Source organism: Amblyraja radiata, chromosome 27 (genome assembly GCF_010909765.2).
Source record: "Amblyraja radiata isolate CabotCenter1 chromosome 27, sAmbRad1.1.pri, whole genome shotgun sequence".
NCBI lineage: Eukaryota > Metazoa > Chordata > Chondrichthyes > Rajiformes > Rajidae > Amblyraja > Amblyraja radiata.
Window position 1 is genome coordinate 27,389,659 of NC_045982.1, and position 16,001 is coordinate 27,405,659.

The 16,001-nt window shown below is 49.3% G+C and overlaps 1 protein-coding gene across 4 annotated transcripts in view; it reads left to right on the forward strand.

Annotated features, from left to right (window-relative positions):
* map7d1 (MAP7 domain containing 1) overlaps positions 1 to 16,001 on the forward strand; it is a 185,238-nt gene that overhangs the window by 50,999 nt on the left and 118,238 nt on the right. The window contains exon 1 of one of the 4 annotated variants that reach the window (XM_033045444.1): positions 7,925 to 8,424. The exons of the other annotated variants lie outside the window; for them this stretch is intronic. Coding sequence (XP_032901335.1) covers positions 8,397 to 8,424 — 28 coding nt within the window. The 5' untranslated portion in view covers positions 7,925 to 8,396. Of the gene's footprint in view, positions 1 to 7,924; positions 8,425 to 16,001 lie in introns of those variants that run through there. 4 annotated transcript variants of the gene reach the window in all.

A 16,001-nucleotide genomic window follows, 5' to 3' on the forward strand; every position in this document is an offset into this window, starting at 1 on the left:
AAACTGAAGATAGACACAGAATGCTGGAGTAACTCAGTGAGACAGGCAGCATCTCTGGAGAGAAGGAATGGGTGACGTTTCGGGTCGAGACATGACCTGAAACGGCGCCCATTCCTTCTCTCCAGAGATGCTGCCTGTCCCGCTGAGTTACTCCAGCATTTCGTGTCTATCTTTTTTTTTTTTTTTTTCAATTCAATTCAACTTTAATGTCATTGCACAAATACTGAGTATGGGTACAACGAAATGCAGTTTTGCGTCAGTCCGTAGTAGTGCAATATAGAAATTAAAAAAAAAAAAGAGGATACAGAATAATAAAAAATACAGAATAATTAAACAATGGGGACGGAGGGACCGGAGGAATCTATCGGCGGGACTCCGAGTTCAGCAATGCGACGGTATGATTGTAGAAGCTGTTCCTCATCCTACTGGTACGAGACCTGAGGCTCCTGTACCGCCTCCCTGATGGGAGGAGGGCAAACAGTCCATGGTTGGGGTGGGAGGGGTCTTTAATGATCTTCCCAGCTCGTTTCAGACACCGTTTTCGGTGGAGGGCATCCATGGCAGGGAGCGGGGCACTGATGATGTGCTGCGCGGTTTTCACCACCCGTTGTAGTGCTTTCCTGTCCGCAACAGTGCAGCTGCTGTACCATACCGTGAAGCAGGCGGTCAGGATGCTCTCGATGGTACACCGGTAGAAGTTGGTCAGGATCTGGGGGGACAGGTGGGCTTTCTTGAGCCTCCTCAGGAAGTAAAGGCGCTGCTGTACCTTTTTGATCAGCTTGGAGGTGTTGAGGGACCAGGACAAATCCTCCGAGATGTGTACCCCGAGGAATTTGTATCTTAGGTACCAGTCAACATGCTTATACTCTCTTGAATGTTATAGAGGACTAATTCCTCTAGACAATAATTAGTCCTCTATTTCAGCACACTCCTGACATGTGCCTTGTGGATGATGGAAAGCTGTTGGAGTAAGTAGTGAATCCCCCCTCGAGGAGACACAACCTTTGATCTGCTCTGTGACTGGTTCAGTTAAATTACTGATCAATGATGGCCTTGAACGTATAACTGGTCGTATAACTGGTGGGGAATTAGGTGATGACAGGGAATTGGTGGGCAGGCTCTCTCTTACTGGAGTCATAGAGACAAACGTTAAAGATTTCTGTGCAGGAAGGAACTGCAGGTGCTGGTTTATACCGATGATAAACACAACATTTGGGGCTATTTTTCAGTTATGATTTCTTATCAGTTCAACTGCACTATTGTCCAGGTCTTGCTGCCTATTGGCACAGACTGCGATATAATTAAATAGAGCTATACCAACATTAGCGGGTGAGATCGCAATATATGGCACTGTATTTCACAGAGATCCACAATGGCGTGCAGCGCAGTTGTTTCACACTAGTCTGGTACATTATGTCTTGACAAGAATTTCATTGTCCTATCTGGGACACAAGACAATAAACTCTCTTGAATCTTGGTATATGGGAACAAAGAGACTGAAGGTAGGGGAGTGGAGGGGGGGAGGGGGGGGGCGAGGGGCTGGAAAAGCAGAGAGGCAAGACAGGACAAAGCATGGCAGGTAATAGGTTGACACAGGAGAAGCGGGGTTTTGATAGGTAGATGGTTAGAACAAAGGCCAGAGATAAGAACAGTAGGTGTGAGACAGGTATGGAGAGTTGAGGGGAGGAAAGTAGCAGCGATTGGGGGGGTGGGTGGTGGAGGGGAGAAATAGGTGGGAGTCCAGGGTGGGGTCCAGGGGAGGAAAGGGGGGAAGAGAGAGGGGTGTGGGGGAGAAAAGAGAAAGAGGCAGGGGGGAGGTTAGTTAGAGTGACTGGATTGTAGGAGGTGGGGGTGGGTTTGAATCAGATTGATATGGACGATTAGGAAACATAATGGGCCAAACCTGAGTAGCATGGAAAGAATAAAGAGAGAAAGTGCTAACTACTCAGCCGATCAGATAGAAAGTTGTGGAGGCAGAAACAGAGTGAACATCACGGAAAGTACCAGGGCAGCACTGTGGGGTAGCTGGCAGAGCTCATGGTGCCAGAGGCCGAGGCTTGATCCTGACCTCGGGTGATGGGGGAGGGCTGAGTGAGATTTGTAGTAAGGACTGTTCTAGGGACAGAGCATGTACATTCCCACAGCTATTCCTTTGATTGGGTGCAAATAAAAAGAAATTGTTTAATGTAAGAATCACAAAATGTAGTTCAATGTTGAAGATATCTTGGCCCAAAACAGTGCCCTGAAGAACTCCTGTAATTGATGCTTTGGGACTGAGATCATAGAATCATAGAATCATAGAAAGTAGGTGCGAGAGTAGACCACCAGGTCCGTCGAGCCCGCACCGCCATTCGCTCATGGCTGAACACTAAACAGACACCCTTACCCACAAACAGTAGACACAAGACACAGAACACAAGACACTACCCTCCCCTTTATACCTCTATCTCCCCTCTCCACCCCAAGAACCGCGTGATCTCCTGGGGGAGGCAAAAAAATGGATAAAAACCCAGGTCCAATTCGGGAAAAAAATCCGGGAAATTCCTCTCCGACCCCAATCCAGGCGATCGACACTTGTCCAGGAGATCACTCAGGTCTTACTATACTAACCATACCTAGGTCCATATCCCTGCCCTCTCCCCGTAGCCCCTTATCCCCTTGGCAGCTAAAAAACCATCTATTTTAGATTTAAATATATTTAATGTTTCTGCTTCCACTGCTCCCTGGGGCAGTGAATTCCATAAATTAACCACCCTCTGGGTGAAGAAGTTCTTCCTCATCTCAGTTTTAAAAGAGCCCCCCCTTATTCTGCAACTATGTCCCCTAGTTCTAGTTTCCCCGATCATTGGGAACATCCTCGGTGCATCCACCCGATCAAGGCCCCTCACGATCTTATACGTTTCAATGAGATCGCCTCTCATTCTTCTAAACTCCAAAGAGTAGAGTTCCAGCCTACTTAACCTTTCCTCATATGTCAATCCCCTCATTGCAGGAATTAATCTTGTAAACCTTCGCTGCACTGCCTCCAGGGCTAGTACATCCTTTCTTAAGTATGGACCCCAGAACTGTACACAGTATTCCAAATGTGGTCTCACTAATACTGTGTACAGCTGCAGCAAGACCTCCGTGTTTTTATACTCAATCCCCCTAGCAATAAAGGCCAAAACTCCATTGGCCTTCCTGATTGCTTGCTGCACCTGCGTACTAACTTTTAGTGATTCATGTACTACTACCCCTAGATCCCTTTGCGTTGCATTACAACGCAGCTCCTCCTCATTTAGAAAATAACTTGCCCTATCATTTTTTTTCCCAAAGTGAATGACTTCACATTTATTAGTACAGTTTCATCTGCCAAGTTGTTGCCCACTCACCTAACTTATCTATATCCTTTTGCAGACTCTTCCTAGCCTCCTCATCCCCTACTTTTCCTCCCATTTTTGTATCGTCCGCAAATTTTGATATATTACACTTGGTTCCCTCCTCCAAATCATTTATATAAATTGTGAACAACTGGGGTCCCAGCACCGACCCTTGCGGAACCCCGCTAGTTACCGGTTGCCATCCCGAGTATGAACCATTTATCCCCACTCTCTGCTTCCTATTTGTTAGCCAATCCTCTACCCATGCTAATATATTACCCCCAATCCCATAATTTTTTATTTTTAGCAATAGTCTCTTATGTGGCACATAAGTCCCAAACAACCCTTGCCAGCCCACTGAGTCTAAGCTGTCCATCGATCACCCAGTCACACTAGTTCTATGTTATCCCGCATTCTCATCCACTCCCTACACATTAGGGACTATTTATAGAGGGCAATTAACCAACTAACACATTTAATTGTTAAGGATTTCCATTGAATCAAATTTACAAGGATGTCTTCATGTTGCCATTGGTCAAATGATGTCAAGGACAACAATTCATTTGTTTAGAGGGATATGGGCCAAACAGGGGGAGGTGGGACTGGGAATGATGGGCCATTTGTGGTTGGCATGGGCAAATTGGGCCGAAGGGCCTGTCTCCCTGATCGATGACTCAATGAGTAGGAAGAAACTGCAGATGCTGTTTTACATCGAAGATAGACACAAATTGCTGGAGGAACTCAGCGGGTCAGGCAGCATTTCTGCAGAAAAAGAATAAGTGCTGTTTTGGATCGAGACCCTTCTTATGACACTACGACTTCCATTTCTGAAATTCAGACCTGTATCCATGCTTGGATTAAGGTTGTAAAGAGTGTAAAAAGGAACTGCTGATGTTGGTTTACACCGTCGATAGATACAAGTCCTGGAATAACTTGGCGGGTAGGGCAGAAACTCTGGAGAAAAGGAACAGGTGACTTTTGGGTCAAGACCCTTCATCAGATGAAGGATCTTGACCTGAAATGTCACCTATTTCTTTTCTCTAAGGTTGTAAAGAGATGTGGAGCTTGGTGGTACTGGCAGATTTAAAAGTGATGAAAGGATGTAGATCATTGGTCAATGTCAGTTGCTTGCACATTCGTTGCCCTGCTGAAGGTTGGTTTATTGTGAGGGGGTGGGAGTTGGTGGGCATTCATTTGTTCTGATGTTTTGCAGGACTGGGATATCTGTGTGAGCTCCGCGTCGCCAGGTATATCTGCTGGAGCACCTTGATTCTACAGCACAGTGGCACAGCTGGTAGAGCAGCTGTCTCACAGCTCCAGTGCCTCAGGTTCAATCCTGACCTCCAGTGCTGTGTGTGTGTGTGTGTGTGTGTGGAGTTTCACTCTGTGTCTGCGGGGGTTTCCTGTGGATACGCTGGTTTCCTCCCACTTCCCTTAGACATGCAAATTTGTAGACTGCTGTAAATTGTTCTCGGTCCCAATGGGATAAAGGCTCTGTTTTCACACTGACAATTCCACTGGGGATTGAAGGCTTTGTGGCCAGGTTTGCAGATGATACGAAGATAGGTGGAATGACAGGTAGTGTAGCAAAAGTAGGGACTCTGCAGAAGGACTTGGACAGGTTGGGAGTGTTGGAAAAGAAGTGACAGATGGAACACAACGTAGCAAAGTGTGGAGTCATGTAATTTGGTAGTTGGAATAAAGGTGTAGACTATTTTCTAAATGTGAAGTGAATTCAGAAATTGGAGGTGCCAAGGTACTTGGATATGCTGGTGCAGGATTACCAAAAGGTTAATTTGCAAGTCGAATCGGTAGTTAAGGGCCTGTCCCACTGTACGAGCTAATTCAAGAGTTCTCCCGAGTTTCCCCTGATTCGAACTCGGAGAATTATGGTAATAGCCGCTCGTCGGTACTCGGGGCTCTCGTGCACACTTTTCAACATGTTGATAAATCTTCACGAGCTTACCGCGTTTCCCGAGTACCTGCCGTACGCGTTACGAGCCGTTAAGAGACGTCCCGAGCTCCGACGTACCCGCTACGTACATTCTACGTTCTTACCAAGAGTTTGGTTTTTTTAAACTCGGGAGAGCTCTTGAATTACCTCGTACAGTGGGCCAGGTCCTTAAGGAAGCCATATGCAATGCCAGCATTGATTTCAAGATGACTAGAATATAAAAACAAGGATGTAATGCTGAGGCTTTATAAGACACTGATCAGACCGCATTTGGAGTACTGTGAGCATTTTTGCACTTGATTTCTGAGGATGGATCTGCTGGCGGTGGAGTGGGTCCAGAGGAGGTTTATGAGAATGAATCAAGGAATGACTGGGTTAACATGTGATGAGCATTTGATAGCACTGGGCCCGTACTCGCTGGAGTTTAGAAGAATGAGAGGGGACCTCATTGATACTTACCAAATAGTGAAAGGCCAGGATAGAGGATGTGGAGATGATGTTTCCACTAGTTGGTGAGTCTAGGACCAGGGGCCATAACCAGAATAAAAGGTCGTACCTTTAGAAAGGAAATTAGGAGGAATTTCTTTAGTTAGTGGTGAATCTGTGGAATTAATCGCCACTGATGGCAGTGGAGGCCAAATCAATCGAAATTTTAAAGGCAGAGTTTGATGGATTCTTGATTAGTATGGGTGAAGGGTTTTGGGGAGAAGGCAGGAAACGGGGTTAAGAGAGAAAGAAAGATCAACCGTGATTGAATGACGGAGTAGACTTGATAAGCCAAATGGCCTAATTCTGCTCCTAGAACTCATGAACCTCTGGTGATTGTAGGTGTAGGGTTGTTCTAAACCTCACCCCTTCAGAACCACAGTGCGACGTTGCCAAGGCTCCTGACCCTTTGCTGCATCCAACACTCCCATAGCTACCCTGTGTGCGGGTGGGGGCATCAGGAGGATGAGATGAATTATCCACCACCCCTACTGACTGGAGATGTTTGAGTTCCTTCCCTTATTGTTCACCGCCCAACCATCAACCATCTATCTCAGATGGTCATGGAAGGACAACCGAGCTTTGACCTGGCGACACGAGGAACTGCAGATGCTGCAATCCTGAGCAACACACAATGTGCTGGAGGGAATGGACAGACCACGTTCCGGGTGGAGACCCATCTTCACACTATTCCAGCATCTGTGGAGGAACGGATGCCTTGATGTGGGATCACAAGTGCCTGTCTCACCCACTAATGAAAGGTCACAGCCCAGAAAAGCTAATTCTATTTCTCGTTCTCCACGGATGCTGCCCGCCCGGCTAACTGTTACTGGCATGTTCTGTTTTTATTGCTGGCTGCGCCGTTTGATATGCACGTAATCAGGGCAATTCACTGATTTGATAGTCACTCTGTATCTCAAGCACGATCCGTCAACACTGTTACTCACCATTATTTACACAGGCAATCCGCCTCACCCTGTAATACTCTGAGCTGTGATAATGATAAAATGCCGGCGGGGAACAAAAAACTCGACAGATTTGTGGAAAGTCTATATATCGGATGGACACAAAGTGCTGGAGTAACTCAGCGGGTCAGGCAGCATCTCTGGAGAAAAAGGATGGGCGACTTCTTCCTTCTTCCCGAAACGTCGCTGGAGGAACATGTTCTCCAAAGATGCTGCCCGACCCACTGAGTTACTCCAGCACTTTGTCTATCTTCGGTATAAACCAGCACCTGCAGTTCCTTTCTACACAGTCTGAAGAAGCGCCCGGACCTGAAACGTCGCCTGTTCATTCCCCTCCACAGATGCTGCCCGACTCGCTCAGTTACTCCAGCACTTCGTGTTTTGCTCAAGATTTCGGACCTGCAATCTTTGATCGTGGTTGTCAACATTTTCTGTTTTATTTCAATTTCTATCTAATGCAGATGTAATGGTGTTTCCCCCCCACTCCGAGCTGTGTCGCACTGTGCACAGCTTATCAGTACATATTGTATCGTATCTCTGTGTCCCTTTCTGAAAACGTGCAGTGAAACTATTGAACATAAATAACTAATTATATTTAGTGAACATTGAATAGTGTGAATAATAAGGGCCCAGACCCGGGATATCGCCTGTCAATTCCCTCCACAGATGCTGCCTGATCCGCTGAGTTCCTCCAGCACTTTGTGTTTTGCCCAAGATTCCAGCATCTGCAGTTGCTTGTGTGTGTGTGTGTGTGTGTGTGTGGTGGGGGTGGGGTGGGGGGGCTGCAACACGCTGACATGGTCCCCGCTTGGTTCAGTTTCATTCCCATACATGTTTCCACTGCAGCAGCAGGTGCGGGGCCGTGTGTGTGTGTGTGGAGTGAACGTGGTTCCGCAGCAGAGGAGACAATGGAAAGTTCAGGGATTTCAGAGATTCACTTTCCTCTGGTGTCGGGGGGAGGAATCGTGGCCGGGACTGTCTCTGCTGGAGCTTTGGTGCGGCCCACGGCTGCCCTTATAGTCAAAGATCTTAGAGCAGAAGATCTTTGCTTATAGTCAACAAGTCATCCCCCTCCCCCTCCTCTCTCTCCTCCCCGCCGGCCCTTGTAACACGTCCCAGACCGGGAGCGAAGAGGAGGGGAGGGGGTGAGATCCCAGAGGTGGGCGGTACTGGGCTGGGCTGGAGCGGACAGCCGGCGAGGAAGCGAGGAATTCGCCCTGTGCTGGAATCCGGCTGCTCCGCTGCTGTCGGCTCCCACCCGGACCAAGCGCATTTTACACAAGCAGGGGTGAGGAAGTCTGCCGCTCCCAGCTTCTAGTCGCTGAAGAGCCGCGACCGGCTGTGTGTGTGTGAGAGAGAGGGGAGAGAGAGAGAGATAGGGAGGGGAAAGGAGAGAGGGGGGTGGGGGAGCCGGGAGCTGGTTGGGCTGCGGAATCTTTTGTCATCCAGCACTTTCCGGAGGGCCGGCGGGGTCGGTGTGGGACAGACAGACAGACAGACAGTCGGTGGGACGCGCCGAGTCGGTGCCAGCGAGGAACCGGGACGCATCGAGGGAGGGAGGGGTCCGGCATGACCCCGGTCCCCGCAGCGAGGAGATCGCCCACCCTGTGAACGGCCGGCGGCCGGCTCGACATGGACAACCAACAAGTCCCGGCGCAGGGTAAGTTTGTCGGCCCGTCCTGTGCGTAGAGGCGGGGGATGATTTCACCTCTCCTCCCCTCCCACTATCCCTCCTCCCCCACTATCCTTCCTCCCACCGTCTCCCCTCCCTCCCCCCCTCTCTACCCCTCCCTCCCCCCCTCTCTACCCCTCCCTCCCCCCTCTCTACCCCTCCTCTATCCTCTAACCCCTCTAATCCTCATCCCTGTCTACCACACCCCCTCTCCCATTATCCCCCTCCCTCTCTTGTCCTCTATCTCTCCTCCCCCACCCCCTTTCTCTCCCATCGTTTCTCCCTCCCTCCCTCCCTCCATCCGCCCGTGATGGACGTGCGCATTGGCAGCCTCTGCAGAAACACCGCAGTGAGGGGGGAGGACGGGCCGGGGGGGGAGGGAGGGGAGCGGCGGCCCGGGGGTCTTCAACCGTGTAGATTGCCGGCTCCCCCCCCCCCCCCCCCCCGGCCCTAGGCGCCGCCCTCGCCTCGTTAAACTTCATCGCTCATCGCATCGGAATCCTGCGGCTGCTGATTCTGTGGCGGCCCCCCCCCCCCCCCCCCCCCAATCCAGACCCCTCTCCCCCCTGCACCCACCCCCTCCTCCCATGTGTATTGGAGGGGAGGGATCGAACTTCAGTCCCCGGCCTCGCCCCCGCTAGAGGCCGATGTGGGGTCCGGGGCTCCCGCGGTCACTGGTCTGCAGGCGCCGGGGAAAGGGAGAGGAGAGAACCAGGCGGACGATGCGGTCACCCCCCCCCCCCCCCCCCCCCCCCCCCCCCCCCCCCCCCGGCCCGCACAGATTCTGTGTGTCCGGAACTTCCAACAGTTAGGATGTGAAAACTCCCAGGGCCGGCACACTGATCCCAGCATAACCCCGGAGCACAAAACACCGGCCACTATCAACTCTCCCCTCCTCCGCACCCCCTCCCTCTGACCCTCTCCCCTCTTCCCCACCTCCCTCTTCCGCTCTGCTTCCCCCACCCTCCAGCCCTCCTCACTCATCCCCTCTTCCCCCCCCCCTTTCATTCCACTCTCCAACCTATAATCTATAGCACCCATCAACTCTCCCCCTCCCACTGCCCCTCCCCACTCTCTCATTCTCCTCTACCCCACCCCCTCCTCAGTCCAAAGCCTTTCCTCACGTCTGCTTTCCTCCATCCTCTCTCTCTCTTTCTCCGCTCCCCTTTCTCTCCATTCTCTACCCCTATGTGCCCCTTGTGTATAGATCCCTGAACCTGTGAGCTTCATCCACTCTGACCCCCTCATTCCCCCCCTCCAACCTTCATTTCTCCCTCTGCCCCCTCTCCGCCGCTTGCCTCGCTTCATCTCTCCCACTCTATTACTCCTGACTCCCCTCTGTCCCTCCGTGACCTTCGTCATCTCCCTCTTTACCCATTTCTTTCCCCCCCCCCCCCCCCCCCCCCCAGTCTTCCCTCCCTCCCCCAACCCCAATTCGTACCTCCTCCTGCTGGTGGTTTTCAGTGACCCTCCCCATGCCCCCCCCTCCCCCCATAGAAATGTGTGTAGCACAAAGCCTGCTGTTATTGTGGGGTGCGGTGTGGGACAGTGATGTAGAACGAGCCAGTGTAGGCCTGGTTTAGCACGTACTGTGTGAACAGAGGTGTGAGTCCATGTTTGTCGCTCAATGTGAACTGAAGGTCATTGACCATCCACGGAAGTTCGTTCGGCTGTTCTGAATGAGGCCTAACATCTGCACCACATCTGGTGGGGACTGACTGCAGCGAACTATGTGGTTGGAATCCACAGAGGCAAGGACCTCAGGATTGATTCATCTGTGTTAGTGCTGAGTTGTTGTTGGTTTTTTGACCTATCACTTTGACCTCGCGATCTCAACAAGGTTGTGAGCCTTTCCCGCCAATGCAGTGTTTTTGAAGTATAGTTGTGATGTTGGAATTCGAGACACTAACCTGTACACTAGGTCCCAGAACCAGCAGCATGGTTGTCACCAGGTATCTGCCGGCAATGGGGGTCGAGACACAGAAACCAACTCCCCGTCCGCCTCTGGGGTTCGGCCCTGAAATGTTCTATCAGTGGTTTGACCGGCCCAGGATTTAATGGAGCCACAAGGAACTGCAGATGCTGGAGCAAAACCCACAGTGCTGGAGTAACTCAACGCGTCAGGACCGCATCTCTGGAGGACATAGACAGGTGATGTTTCGGGCAGGAACCATCGTCAGACTGTTTGGAGTAGGGAGGAGTAAGCTGTGCAATCAGCCTGAAGGTGGTTCTTGACCTGAAACGTCGTCTGTCCATTCCTTGCTGCCTGACCCGCCGAGTTTAGTTTATAGATACAGCAGGAAAACAGGCCCTTCGGCCCACCTAGTCCATGCCGACCAATCACCTGTTCACGCTAGTTCTATGCTATCCCATTTTCTCATCCACTCCTTACACATGAGGGACAAGTTAGAGGCCAATTAACCTTGAAACCTGCACATCTTTGGGAAAAGTGAGGAAACTGGAGCACCCGGAGGAAACCCATGTAATCACAGGGAGAACGTGCAAACTCCACACAGACAGCACCCAAGGTCAAGAATGAACCTGGGTTTCAGGCACGTGAGGCAGGAGCTCTGCCATTGTGTTTTGTCTGGGTTTATGGTTTCTCCCGAAGTGTGGCATCTGTGTAGTGCAGCACCCGCTGAGGTAAGGCACTCTGACTCAGGGGTGAGTTTATTCTCCTGAAGCTATGACGTTGATCGAGTCACTGCTGATGCTGGTCCTTTCCTGTTCTGCTGATAGCATCACCTGCCCCTCCAGTTTAACCCTTGCCCTGGGGCTCCCCACACACACTTTAATTCCTCACCTTGTCCTTGAAACTTGGTTCATTACATGTTGCCATTTGCTTTTCACGTGCCGCTATCTTCATCCATGGATGGTTAAAGGGCACAGAATGACTGCAGATAGACACAAAATACTGGAGTATCTCAGTGGGTCAGGCAGCATCTCTGGCGAAAAGGAATAGGCAAGATTTTGGCTGAGACCGTTCTTCAGACTGTGTTACAGTTTGAAGAAGGGTCTCGACCTGAAACATCACCTATTCTTTTTCTCCAAGGATGTTGCCTGACCTGCTGAATTACTCCAGTATTTCGTGTCCATCTTCGGTGTAAACCAGCATCTGCAGATCTTTCCTACACAGAATGGCTGCAGTTGTGCACTGAATCCCCTCTCTGTGCTAGCTGTTGATGCCCAGTGGTCCTTGTTACAGGTGGGCAGGCTGGGGGCAAATCAGTGGTAGATGCTGGAGAAACTCAGCGGGTGAGGCAGCATCTATGGAGCAAAAGAAATAGGCAACATTTCAGGTCGAAACCCATCTTCAGACCCGAAACGTTGCCTATTTCCTTCGCTCCATAGATGCTGCCTCACCTGTTGAGTTTCTCCAGCATTTTTGTCTACCTTCAATTTTCCAGCATCAGCAGTTCCTTCTTAGACAAGGGGTCAAATCAGTGCTCAGTCTTGCTCCTGTTTGACACATCATGCTTTGGACAAGCCTTGGGAACAAAAGACCTGACTTGGTAACTTTCAATCAAGTGCTCAGCAGGCAGAGTGAAATAGAGACTTATGAACAAAAAACACAACGTGCCAGTGGAACTCAGCAGGTCAGGCAGCAACTGTGGAGGGAATGGACAGACAACATTTTAGGTCTCAGACTGGTGACGTCTCGGGTTGGGGCTTTTCTCCAGTCCTGATCCGAAACGTCATCCATCAATTCCATCCACGGATGCTGCCTAACCCGCTGAGTTCCTCCCGCACTTTGTATCTTGTTCAGGAATTCAGCATCTGCAGTTCCTCATGTCTCCAAGGATTTAGAATGCTACATGGTCAATAAAATGTGATTCTCCTCACTTACCCTCTCCCCTCTCATCTACAAAACCCTTCAACTTGCAGGCTTCCCAATTTTACATCCATCTTACTCCTTGTTTGGATCCAGTCACACACCTCAACAATGAAATAATTCCGATAATCCAGGCGGGTTAGGGGATCAATAACCAGAGGTGTAACATGAGAGGGGAAAGATTTAATAGGAACTTGAGGGACAACTTTTTCACAGAGAGGGTGGTGAGTATATGGAACAAGCTGTCAGAAGAAGTAGTTGAAGCAGGTGCCAGTAAAATTTGGACAAGTACATTGATGGGAAAGGTTTAGAGGAATATGGGCCAAATGTGGGCAAACTCGGATTGTTTTCTCCTGAACACCAGATATTGGGGGGAAGTATTGAAAATGATGAGAGGCCTATATCGAATAAACTCCCACCAGGATTGAAATGTCAAAAACTAGAGGCAAAAGCTTTAAGGTTAGAGGGGCAATCTTTAAAGGAGATGTACAGAGCACGTTATTCATATAGAGTGCGGTGGGTGTCTGGAACGTGGTTGCCAGGGGTGGTGGTGGATGCAGGTACGATATTGGCATTTGAGAGGCTTTTAGATAGACACGTGATTATGTAGGGAATGGATGGATATGGATTACGTGCAGGCAGATGAGATTAGTATATCTAGGCATCAATGTCGACACAGACATTGTGGGCTGAAGGGCCTGTTCCTGTGCCGCACTCTTCTATGTTATAAGATCTAAATGGGACTATCTTAGTCAGCATGGTCATGTTGGGCCAAAGAGTCTGTTATGACTCTGACTATGACTCTTATCCATCTCCACATTGACAGTACAGACCACACCATGTTTCACCAACATCTCCCACATGACTCAGCGGGGTAGAGTTCACCTGTTTACCCATCTAGGCACGGGCAGAGTGTGACCCACAATGGTTTCTCTCCTCAACAGTAATATCTATGTCCGCTGCACGCTGCCCCTTGGTCCTTCTAAACCTGTCTTAGCAAACTGTTCCTTGGAAGCGTCACTGACACAAGAGCATGACATTTCACTGTTGTCCCTCTCCTCCCTTCCACTTGCATGTCTTGCCATCGGCTCTGACCTTTCTTCCCCCAAATAAACCAGCAAAGAGTGGGAATAAATGGTTCAGGCAGGCAGGCTGTGATTACAAGTGTGTCGCAAAGCTTGCTGCTTTTGAACTTCAATAGTACCCAATCTCTCACCATTGCTCCACTGTCCTGTTTATGTGCACGGAAATAGCTAAGCTCTCGTTTTCACAATCTATATCAACGATCTGGCTGAAGGGATCAGAAGTCAACTTGCCAGTGGAGACACAGGAACTGCAGATGCTGCAAAACACAAAGTGGTGGAGGGACTCAAAGGGTCAGGCAGTATCAGTGGGGGTAATGGATCGGTGACGATTTGGGTGGGGGTCCTTCTACAGACAGAGAACATAGTTGGACACACGGAGAGCAGCAGGAATCAGAGGGGGAGCAGTGAGAGAGGGTCTCGTGGTGCTCCTGTTAGAATAGAGGAGGAGTCTTTAAAGGAATCAAGTCAACTTTATTTGTCACATACACATACAAGATGTGCAGTGAAATGAAAGTGGCAATGCCTGCAGGATTGTGCAAAACAACATACCTTGAGGAGATTTTGCAGTAAAATGTTTGAAGAAGGGTCCTGACCCGAAACATCATCTGTCTTTTCCCTCCACAAACGTTGCCAGATCCGCTGAGTTCCTCCGTAATATTTCCAAGTTCACTAGTGATAAACTAGGTGCAGTTGTAAACAGACACCCGGAGATCAGGGGGCAAGTTGAGAGAGTGGAAGGGAACATGACAACTACGATTTAACGTAGGCAAACACCTTCATGCACAAATGCAGAACAGTGGGGCAATAGTGTAATGTTGATGTTCTAAGGGATCTAGGTGTGTGGGCCATGAGTCACTGAATGCCCAAATGCATATGGAGCCAGTGAGTAAGAGGACCGATGATATTTTAGCCTTTGATATGAGAAGTTTTAGATGTATGAGTAAAGATATCTTACTGCAATAATGTACTGTACATGGTGATAGTATGGCACGGCTGCCTCACAATGCCAGAGACCCGGAATCGATTCTGACCTCGGGTGCTGTCTGTGTGGAGTTTGCACTTTCTCCCTGTGACCTCTGTAAATTGCCCCTAATGTGTGGGGAGTGGATGAGAAAGTGGGATGACATTAATCTATTGTGATTGGCAGTGTGGACTCGGTGGGCTGAAGTCCTGTTTCCATGTCGTATCTCTAAACATGCCATACCTGGAGTTCTGTGTAGAGTTTGGACATCTCGGATGTACATGGCACAGAGGGAGTGCAGTGAAGCTTCATTAGACAGGTTGCTGGGGTGGAGGAGAGAGGTGAACGAGAATGGGATTGGATCCTGTAGAGTTTGGAAAAACTGAGAGGAGATTTTGTTAAATATACAAAATTCTGAAAGGGTTTGACAGGTTGTAAATGAGGGAAATTTTTCCCTTAAGTGCGGAGTTTACGTCAGGTGGGGTGGAGGGTGAGAACAGGGAGAAGATCATGCAAAAGGTGATAGGCTGTTTAGCACTAAGATGGGGAGAAATCTCTTCATCGCGAGGGTGGTGAGCCTTTGAATGTGTTTGCCCCAGCGGGTGAGGGTGGCTCATTTATTGACTTCATCCAGAACACAGACCGATGGGACTCGAGGACTATGGGGATGGAGCAGGGAAGTGCCCCGATGATGGATGATTGAGAACAGTCCCATGGCCCACTTATCACTCACATTTCTTCAGCCTTTCCATTATTACCCCAAGATTTGATTGCTGCAACTTTGTAAGCCAAGCTTTCATCTGGGGCATCCCTCTTTAAATCTCCACCCCTCCAACTCCCCTCTTTACAAACCTTCATTTTTAATAAAACGTTTGGTCATCTTCTCCAGAGCCTCCTTATTGTCCCAGACAAATGTTGTTTATCTGTGGTGCAGTTAAATGTTTTGACCATAGGAATATCAGAAATAGAGGCAGGAGTTGGCCCTTAGATTGTGAGGAGCTGAGTCCATTCTTTGATCCCTGGGATCCTCATTGTCAAAGCCCGTCCATCTTGGAATGGTCCATTTGTTCCCACCCTTTCCGTCTGAAAACAATACGTCATATTGCAACTGCACATATTCTAAGCTTGTTGGACAACCTCCTTTGTAGGAACTTCTGACAATCCAAGTTCATCATGTCTATTATTTCCTTTTATCTAATCTATGAGTCACATCTTGAAAAAACTCCAGCAGATTAGCCAATCCCTTTATAAATCCATGTTCAATCCTGTTGTTCTTTTCAAGCTATTCTGTTATTACATCCTTCAATATAGATTCCAGCACTTGCCTGACTACTAACATTAGGCTCACGGGCCGCTAGTTGTCCGTTTTCCCTCTCTTCCCTGTTTTCTTAAAAATTGGAGGCACATTTGCTACACTCCAAATCCACAGAAACAAACCCAGAATGTGTGGAAGTTTGGAAGTTGGCAAATAGAGCATCTGCTTTCTCCGAAGCTATCTCTGTCAAACCTCTGCGATGGAGATCTTTGGATGCAAGGAATTTATCAGCATTCAAACTCTCCAGTTTCCTTGGTCCCTCGTTTCCACCAGATCCTTGATACTCGATTATATGAAGCAGGGTTTGTGAGTCTTCCATGGACGGCTGTTCCCCTGTCACGTCCTTGGCTCCTATTGTGAACCCTCCTGTCT